Source organism: Corvus moneduloides, chromosome 7 (assembly GCF_009650955.1).
Source record: "Corvus moneduloides isolate bCorMon1 chromosome 7, bCorMon1.pri, whole genome shotgun sequence".
NCBI classification, from domain to species: domain Eukaryota; kingdom Metazoa; phylum Chordata; class Aves; order Passeriformes; family Corvidae; genus Corvus; species Corvus moneduloides.
The window spans coordinates 12,006,612-12,016,427 of NC_045482.1; the positions used below are offsets into that span (position 1 = coordinate 12,006,612).

General features: G+C 41.9%; 2 protein-coding genes across 8 annotated transcripts in view; one reads left to right on the forward strand and one right to left on the reverse strand.

Moving 5' to 3' along the window:
• The window catches only part of FAM126B (family with sequence similarity 126 member B), a 69,005-nt gene extending 68,031 nt beyond the window's left edge, over positions 1-974 (reverse strand). For 3 of the 6 annotated variants that reach the window (XM_032114545.1, XM_032114548.1, XM_032114550.1), the window contains exon 1: positions 232-728. The gene's annotated coding sequence lies outside the window, so the exon portion shown is untranslated. Of the gene's footprint in view, positions 1-231; positions 729-774; positions 831-889 lie in introns of those variants that run through there. The other 3 variants (XM_032114547.1, XM_032114546.1, XM_032114551.1) reach the window with 3 other exon arrangements.
• A 125-nt stretch (positions 975-1,099) lies between these two features.
• NDUFB3 (NADH:ubiquinone oxidoreductase subunit B3) lies at positions 1,100-4,989 on the forward strand. Of its 2 annotated transcripts, none has more exons than XM_032114564.1 (3): positions 1,100-1,195; positions 2,110-2,257; positions 4,721-4,989. In XM_032114564.1, exons 2-3 carry the CDS (start codon positions 2,112-2,114, stop codon positions 4,875-4,877), a joined length of 303 nt encoding a protein of 100 aa, XP_031970455.1. In that variant the 5' UTR covers positions 1,100-1,195; positions 2,110-2,111; the 3' UTR covers positions 4,878-4,989. The 2 variants fall into 2 exon arrangements, with proteins under 2 accessions (XP_031970455.1, XP_031970456.1); XM_032114565.1 differs by having other exon boundaries at positions 1,167-1,245.
• The last annotated feature ends 4,827 nt before the right edge of the window (positions 4,990-9,816 follow it).

The window sequence follows — 9,816 nt, forward strand, 5'->3', positions numbered from 1 at the left end:
GACTATGTGGTTAACTTTTACCAGTCTTTTTTCAGATGAAGTAGACTACGTGCTCAAGTTTGATGAACATAAAACTAATTTTAATTAACCAGATACTAAGGCAACTGACACTTCACAGTCACATAGCCACAGCATGCAAACCGCCGAGCTCCCGATACAAGCACTCAGTGAAACCAAGTCGCCACCTCACTCAAGAAGCAGCTATCAAGAGAATTCTTCACTTTCACTTACCTTTCAATGCACTTCCAGGATTTCGGGATGTCTCCCCACTTCTCCTAAGGAAACAAACACCAATGTTCTTTTAAGACGTACCCACTGAAAACCAAAACTTGACTCCTGGCGCCAGCCGGGCTCCCGAGCAGCTCCGATTTCTCCCCCAGCTTCTTCCCCAGCCGAGGCGCGCCCCGAAGGCGGGCAGCGAGCGGGCACTGCCCGGGCCCCGACACCGCTCCCCGCGGGCAGGGCGGGGGGCCGGGGCTTACATAACCGCGGGGAGGGGGCCACCGTCCGAACGGAGAGGGAGCGGAAGGGGAGAGAGGAGAGGGAGCAGAGCAGCAGGGACAGGAGAGAGAGAGAGAGCGAGCGGCGCTGGCGGCGGGAGTGTTGAGAACGGTTCGCGCCCCCGCACGCACAGACCCTGCGGGGCTTCCGTCCCTGCCCGCACCACCGGCAGCGACAGACGGCGACGGGCTGCCCGCAAAGAGCGGGAGATGCTCGCTCCCAGCGCCGGCCCAAGCCCCTCCACCCCCGGCGCCGGCCCCGCCGGCCCCTCACCCCGCTCTCCTCTTCCTCCTCCTCCTCCTCCGCCGCCACCTCCAGCCACCGCCAGCCCCGCACCTCAGCAACGCGCCCGCCCATTGGGCCACACCCCCCGCAACAAGCCGCGCACTGATTGGCCGTTTTCCGCTCCGCTTCTCCTTCCCCCCAACCCCTCGGCCAGAGCCGGCGCCGCTGTTCCTTGTGCGGGGTCCGCCCCCTGGGTCGTGGCGGGAGCGCTGCGGGCGGCAGCGGCCCGGGAAGGGGTCTGGCAGCGGCTCCACGGCGTCCGTGTCCGCAGCAGGCCAGCGGGAAGAGCCGGAACGGAAGCTTCCCGGAACCTGCGTGTCTGGCCCGCGCTTCCCGTAGCGGCTGGTCCTCGTGTGGGTTCCGGTTCCGGGTGGCGGCCGCGTCCTGAGCAGGGTCGCGGAGCGGGCAGGTACCGCGCGCGGGGCTGGCACCGGCACCGGGCCTGCTGCTGCCGCCGGGGTGTCCGTGTGCGGGCAGGGCAGGCGGCGGCGGGGGTGGAAGTGGGGGTGGCTGTCACTCCGGGTTGTGCCCTCCCGGCCCCGCTCGGTCCGACCTCTGGGCACAGCTTGTGCTGGTTCTTCTGGCAGAGAGCGCCCGGCTGGTGCTGCAGCGCAGCCCGCTGGCCGCGCCGTGTGCGTGACAGGGCATAACCTCCTCTCTTGTAAAAAGTGAATATTGGTAGGAGAGAGGCCTTGGGTTTCTATGACAAGGTTGGAGACTGGAGTCTAATTTGGGGGGAGCTTTTCGGGTACTGACGGCGCTAATGCTGCTCTCCAAGTTTCCTCATGCAGCGAAATCTTTGCTTGTTTCCACGGCCTGCAGTCATCTTCAAAAGTTACAGGCTTTGAAGCTGTGTTCTGCATTCCAGTCAATTTTCTAAACTATAAGGACAGTAAATCTGTTCTTTGCTACCTGATATGTGTTAAAATGGGAAACCTTGGCTCAAAGAAGACTCAGGTGCTTTGTGAAAATGGAGCCTTAAAAGCTGTCATTTTCTTCCAGTCCTTCATGATCTTGCTGAAAATGTTCACCTTCACATGTTTTTAAGGAGAAACTTAATATTTTTATAGTTCTCCAGTGTGTATGTAAATAAGGCATATATTTTTCAGCCTCATCAAGTGACTGGTAAGGTGCATCTCCTTGTCCACCCATCTGCCCTGGAACTGTTGATTGCCACAGGTATATCTGTCTGAACTGGAGCCAGCTGAAAAGGAGCTGAAGAGCCAAGTCTTTGTTTTTCTCAGGTTTTTCTTCAGACCTTAGCAAGTGTATAGAAATAAGATGATGCTCTCTGCAAAGTAACAAACTGACGTTTTCCTGTAGGCATGGGACATGGAAGTGAACACGGCCATGGCCATGGCCATGACAAAGTGGAACTCCCTGACTACAGGCAGTGGAAGGTGGAGGGAACTCCACTGGAGGAGGTGCAGAGAAGGCTGGCTAAACGGGGTCTGAGGGATCCGTGGGCTCGGTAAGTGCAAGAGCCTCAAAAGTCATCTTGATGTGTCATCTTGTAGCATCAACCAGACCTTGTCATTGTAGATAATTCTTTCTTCAGCGAAAATTAGTCAGAATTTCAGTTAAGTCTTGGTTTACTTTTTGCATGAAGGTCACACCTTGCATCACCTTGACCAGTCTCCACATCTTGCGAGGCAGCCTTGCGTTTTGTGATGTTTCATGCTGACACAGATCAGGCACAATGACCAATACCTCATTTACCAAAACAACTAAGTAGTATTAGGTCTGCACATATGAATAAGCCTGTCGTCCTCTGCAAAGAGATTGTGTGCCTCGGGTCTTGATGAAGATGGTGGAACTTGCACTGACATTCTGAGTGGGAATAGGATTCCTCATATACAACAGGAGGCCTTTATCTGAAAAGAAGAAATGTACATGTATACAGGATAGAATTGCATTCAACTGTGAATGACATAATGGAGAATCAGCTTTTTACTTCTCATGTTACCACTCGACAATTAATATCTCCTCCTTTTTAGATATTTAAGCAGCTGTTAAAACAGGGCTTAATGTGTTTCTCCCACATCATGAATTATGGAATATTTTGTTCAACCACCCTTTCATCTTGGGGAATAAAAATACCAAATGTTTTGTGCTGAGTAGTCTGGTCTTTCTGTAAGGGAAAAGTTGCATGAGCAGACTGTTCCAGGAGTCTTCATAGAAAAGGCTTCACTCAAATCATTACAAGAAAAATGGAAGAGCAAATAGGTAATCCATTAAAAAGTTGTTTCATGCTATAACCTTTAGAGGGGTTTGAGGTTGACAGCACTTTTTTCTTTTCTTTGGAATAGTTTAAAGATGTAAGCCTAAAGTAAAACATACTTTTAATGATGATAGGAATCATTCAAAATATCAGCCCTTAATGAACTTTCCAGGCCTGTGTCACATTTATCTTGCCTCCATTTTTGTGGAGTGCAAGCAGCATAAGATTTTTTCCCTTTGGTTCACACAAAATTGTTTTCAGCAAGCAATAGGCTTATTCCCATTTAAGAAAGGAAAAAAGAAGATACAGTTTAATATTGTAAGTTTAGTGTAAATTAACCTGACCGTTAGTGCCTATACTTCCAATTTCAGGAAGTGCTGCAAAACAACACACTGGAAAAGAGAGTGTAATATTTATTGCCCCTCCAAGATAAACTAAAACTCCTGTTTCTCTGGTAAAAGAAGGGGATTGAACCAATCACAGGTTCAAATAAGGAACAAAGTCAAACCCAAAGCATGAGATGATTCCTTCTGAACTTTTAAAATTTTATGTAAAGTAGTATTTCAATTCCATAGGACAGTACAAGTATCATGCCAATCTTCCTTAACAAGTGAGAAATTAAAGTATCATGTTACTTGCTTCAGTAGTCTGGAAGAAGATTGTATTATTAATGTCTTGCACCACAAGTCTTGAAAAAGTAGCCCTCTTCAGAGCTCCCTCCCCTTTGGTATGCTGAGTTCATTTTAACAGGAAATCTGCTTTCAGCCTGTATGCCAAATGCACATTAATGTACATATGACATCTTTCACAAAGCTTATTTTGTATTTAATATTTGGAAACTTTGTCTGTATCAATTAGACCTTTTACTGGCACCTAGAAGATACTCTTCCATGCCAATATGCTTTCATCCTGAGTCACAAAATCCATCTGCACAAGATTATCTGTGAATAAGTATCTGTCCCCCTTGTTTTAAACCCCCATATCTTCTACCACAATGACAGATCTTATTTTATTGCGTGCTTCTTTTTCCTTTTCTTAAGGTCTGTTGAGTCCTTACAACAGACAAACTACACCCATCTCCATAGATTACACTGGTTGTGCTACAAATAAGTATTTGTAGTCAGTTAGAGCAGTGACTAATGTTTCAATAATGATGTAGGTTGAAAACAGTAAGGCAAAACAGTGTGAGGTTTGTACCTACCCTGTACAAGCTAAACACCATCTTTTCGATTTTTTTTTTAAATCATCTGATTCTTGTATAGTTAAGTGTTATATTGTGAAACAGAAAGTGCCTGAACACTAAGATGAGTTATCTATGTCTGCAAAAACTTTCTTTGTAAGATTTGACTGTGCTACATACTGTCTAGCACAGTGACTAGCCTTTGTAGTTAGTCCAATCCATGCAAGTGCTAGTGGGCACTGATTTGTTGCAGAGTAAAAACAGAAGACTACAATTACATGATTTTGGGGAGGTGATTCTGTTCCTATAATTGTGTTGTTTGCTGGCAATCCTTGTATCTCAAGTTACATGTGTAAGGGTTAGAGTTCATATCATGAACTTTACTTGTAACTCCTGATACTTAAATGACAGAACATGCCTCAATGTCTATCTAATTGAAATACCTTCATCATTCTTTTATATATATATTCCTGTTAATGTATGTCACAGTGGCTCCACTGATCTTTTTTCCTTTGGTTTCATTTTCCTTCTAGTAATGAAGTCTGGAGATATATGGGTGGCTTTGCAAGACCTATCACCGTAACAGAAGTCTTTACTAGGGGACTCAAGTGGGGAGTTGCAGCTTTTGTCATAGCTCTGGGCATTGAATATGCACTGTTTCCTCCAAAGAAGAACGGAGGCCATCACTGAAGATCAAATGTGACAACTTAATACTTACTAATCATAAGCTGAAGCATACATAAGCCTGCTGCTCACTCTGTACTTATAATATGCATATTAAAGTCTGTCACAGGCAAACTCATGGTTCTTTGATGTTATTATACGTTTGTGGAAGGATCAAGAAACAGCCAGAGCACTTTAACTGGCTTCAATCTGGGGAAAAAGCCCAGCCCAAGATGACTCTTGGGTTTGCTGTATCATCCTTTAAAGAGCAAGATAAACAAACTATCAGACCAGCTCTTTTCAAGCCCTGCCAACATTGTGTTAAATGAAGCTGAGAAGTGTGTTGCTTTTAAGAGAAAATTTGTAGCATAATTATTAAAGGTTTAATAACTATTATTTCCCAGTAAGTGGTAATGAATGACTTTGTCACTTTTTAGAAGTGTTTGTTACTGTTTGCTCTGATGTCTCTAAATAAGAATAAATATTACCTTAAAGCTTTAAAAACTGCCCCAGACTACCTTAAAGTACATGAAAATACCAAAGCTTATACTTCACCCTATTGAACAGTTAATTAGCTTGGCAGACACTATGCACCAGAATAATCTGTGTAACATCCAGATATCAAAAATTACATTGCTGCCACCTTTGCTTAGTAAAGTAGAATAAAATGTTTAACTCAGCAATAACTGTACCTTATCCTAAAATTACTTCCAACATACTTGACTGTAATGTGAAAAAAGAGAGAACAGTTTTTTCCTTTGCTCTGGTGTATTTACAGATTGATTTATTTTTACATCTGGTCTCTTCTAGTAATTTGTTTTAAATGCCCTGGTATCCCTTAAATTATCTTAGCAGCTTCTGGAGTGCTATAAGAATGCCTGGATTGAAGATTATAGCAGAAAAGGACCCGTGGGCAGTATATGTGCTCTGCAGCACTAGGAATTACAATTACCTGAATATCCTACTGTAAATTTTGTTATGCCATTAGTAACAAAGTAAGGAGGATATATTACATAGTTTTTTAATCCAAACAACAGGATATCTGTGTCGCTAAAAAGAAAAGCAAAATTAGACAAGCAAGTAAGAAACTATAAATGCCACTAAACAATTACATAGTGTACTTCCATGGTGAAGAAATTGAAATTTTTAAATAATCCTGTCACAAATTGCAGGTTTAAAAAGAAGTTGAAGGTCCTACCAAAACATGGCTAAAATATCTTTTTTTTTGAAACATATATATTCACACAATTTTTCTGAGTGAGATTATAATAGAGCTTTATTTTTAGAGCCAATAAACAACATTTGTTACTGTGTGAGTGCAGATGTACTGTTCAGTGGAGTTTGTCACCTTTGTATGACATTGCTCAAGGCACTGTTCATAGTGCAAATATTCATTTTACTAAACTTCTCTTGCCTAATCCTTTTCTCAAACATTCCTATCCAGCTGCATCATTCTCTGAAAAACAAATCAAGGTCTGTTGCACAAAATATTTCTATTGTCCCTTAGGCAGTCTTACCCAGAATACACACTTTCAAAGGCTGGTGGTACTCACTGCTTGTTTTCTATCTGGTTCCAAGACTAAGAGTACAGAATTTCAGATGGTGATGCCTTAGGTTTTAACTTTCATATTTTTCAAATCCTGTACTGCCCGGTGTGTAACTCTGAAGTTTCATGCGGCCTGTTAACTTCTGCTCTCTCATGCTAGGCAGGCATAACAAAGCCTCTCCAGGCCTGCTCTCCAAGGACACTTAGATTGTCCCAGGCCAAAAAGTATATACCAAAAGCCTCTAAAGGGAGGGGCAAACTTGGGGAAATTACATCATTAACTGACGCTTTAACCCTGATATGCAAATGAACCAAACCTATAAAAGGGTGAAGAACTCGTGACCTGGGGTCCATCTTGGGGTCCATCTTGGCAGTAGCCTCTGGCTCCCCAGGGGGTACCTTTGAAGGCCTTTCAAATAAATACCTACTTTTATTCCCTTACTCATGTCTAGTCTCTGTTTCTAGGAGGCGTCTTAAGGCATCAATGGTTGTTCAGGAAAACAATTAAGAGTTAATTGTTACTATGTTAAGAATCGTTACTATGTTACTAATGTTAATTACATTCAGTACAATCAGTCTATTTAAATGCTATAAGCCTGCCGCTTCACTGATACAGCAAATATATCAAGCATATTCAGTTAGACTAGACTAGTTTTGGTAAAATTTATGCAGTTGTGAATTAAGGTGGTATCATTTGGTGGTTTTATAGCCAGATGGCAGCCACTACCCGAATTATGATGAACATATTTTGCCAATATTGTAGAATATGTCTCATCATTGTTACACATACAGTACTCATAAAGATTTTTCTTTCACAGGTATAATAATACCAATCCTGCCTGGGGATGGAGTTATTTCCTGTGTATTAAAATAATAGTACCAAATGTGTCTTCACTGTAACCATAGCAATGTCTGTCTTTATATTAAAACAGCCTTTCTACCAGCATAGATATTTTACAGTGCAAAAACCAGGGTCACAAACAGCAGTGGCACCTGCAGGTGAGGAACATACATGATTGTAATACCACAGTCAGGAAACTCTTTTTGTATCATAAGGTCTGAAAAATAAAAGTGATGATGCTCCATTTTCCGAAATGCAGGTGGAAATCTCACCTCCATCAGTAGTAAAGGAGCTATTTTTGCTCCCTTGGAAAGATAACTTGTGATTTATCTATTGTTTTTGATTATTCTACCTATGATATTTACATCACTAGCATAATCTTCCAAATTTGTGTGTTACACAAGAAGAAGAGTAGTTTAAGCAGCTAAATAAGAGTAGTTTAAGCAGCTAAATAATTCCAATACAATAGTGACTACATTGTAGTATAAACTGGCTAACTCTGAAGTTCCTATTTCTGAGCATAATAGAATAACTGTTCTCATTACATGAGGCACCTGTAGTTTAAATAGTAGACTATAACCTTGATTGTGTTATTAACCTGCCTTGAAATCTCTCCTGAAAACCTTCATAAAAATTTTTTTAAACTACAAGCTTCTATCCTGCAATTAGATCTTTGCCAGATCAGCTTTTATTAGCTAGACCTTCTACATCAGCGCAAAAATATTTTCTACATGTGGCCAATTGAAGTCAGGAATATTTGCTTCAAGGGGTTTTACAAGGAATGTACTCAGGACCCATCCTTGTCTTCTAATTAATTTACTGATATCATCATGGGTATCAAAACATTTGAAGATTCATCCAAACTGTTTTACATGTATGACAGGGAACTGATTTTACAGATGTTCTATACATTCTCTGTTTTCAGCTGTAGGCCAAGTAAAAATCTGAAAATCTGCAAGTCAGATAATCCTTGCACAGTTATTCCAATGGAAAAGGAAACCCCTGGAAAGTAAGTCACTTCCCTTAGTGACCAAGCCTTTTAATAATGAAAGCAACACCAATATGTCACAAATGACACCATTTATATATAGAAATTGAGTTCACTCATCCTGATCTAATTTTGAAATTAAAGCATAAAAGACAAGTATCAAGTTCATAGTATTTTAGAAGGCATAAATTCTTAAAGTTTTTTACTTATATAACTAATCTACAAAATTAAATAGCTCAAACCTGTTATTAAAGCATATCAAACGAAGTATGTCCAAGCCAGAGGTTTGTATCTAAAGCCCTTTGCATCAAAACGTATAGGACCATCTCAATCACATCTAATCTTACTGGTATGCTCCATGTTGTACATTTATGCTAATTTACAACTCTAGTCTGCATGAGTACCTATCTATGAAGACGATGTAGTATTTTAAATTAGAAATGGGTAAGAATGAAGAAACTTGCATACAGTTTATAAATGCTGCCTATAAATAGATGGAAACTGCTTAATAAGCATATAAAAATTAGGTAAATTAAGAAACAAGTGGAACAAATAAACAGTGTATTGGTAGCTTAAGCAATGGCTGTCTTAAATTTGTAAATCACTCATTCAACCATTTTTGAAAAAATAATGCTTCATAAGCCCACAGCCATACCATCTCCTTAAACCTCTTGTACCAACCTGTACAAGTCTCTATGTGCTTGTATGGAACCGATCCAAGGAGAAGTTGTGCATACTAATTCACAGTAGGTAGCTGGTTTCCTTCTGAATCAGCTACATCTTCATAGCAGGGATATTGCAATACCCTTGAATGATTGATATTACACTGAGAGCCTGACCATACAATTTCAGTAAGAATACAAGTATTTTTTCAGAACATAAAGCTGTCACTTGGTACAAATGCTAGGGTGGGCGATTGTTTTCTCTTTTTTCTCTGCAGCTCCAAAGACAGCGCAACTCTTCGTGTGTGTTACTCCCACAGTACTGCGCTTCCACTGCTCTGTTTTTAGCAGCACCAAAAAAATGACTCCGTTTCGCAAATGCTTTGAACTCCATTGAGCTGGGAGTTGTCTGATTGCACCATATATGGAGGTGGCTTTTGTCTAGTTCAGCAGATAAAATAAAATTTCAGATTTTAGGCCTTTTGGAGAGCAGCTCCAGATGCCAACGCATCCCGCAGTAAATAGCTTCATGAAAGTTGCTGGTTTATGTGAAGGGAATTACAACGCCCAGTTTTCAGGAACAAGGCGTTACGTAATATTTACTTAAGATTATACAACGGGAAGCATACAACTTTCACACAACTGTACATTATCCTCACTATGAACGAACAAATTCAGAGTGAGTCATGAACCATTCAAGGCGTTACGTCTAAACTCCTGCCAAAACATGTGCTCACGCTGACAGCAGGTCACCGAAAAACCTGCTATTACTTCATAGATCGCAGGGCCAATACAGAGCCGTTCTGTCAGTCCCCAGACCAGCAGCAGGACAAAAACACAGCCTACAAACGCCTGTGCCCCCGTTGAACGCGGCACCGCACCGCCGCCATCTCCTCACAGCGCTGCCCCGTCTCTTGTGTCCGTGCCCG

Bases quoted from the DNA above. Each gene is read 5' to 3' on its own strand.
- NDUFB3 (XM_032114564.1), top strand. From the start codon at position 2,112: ATGGGACATGGAAGTGAACACGGCCATGGCCATGGCCATGACAAAGTG. The intron at 2,258-4,720 runs GTAAGTGCAAGA...TTTTCCTTCTAG, and splicing joins CTGAGGGATCCGTGGGCTCG to TAATGAAGTCTGGAGATATA.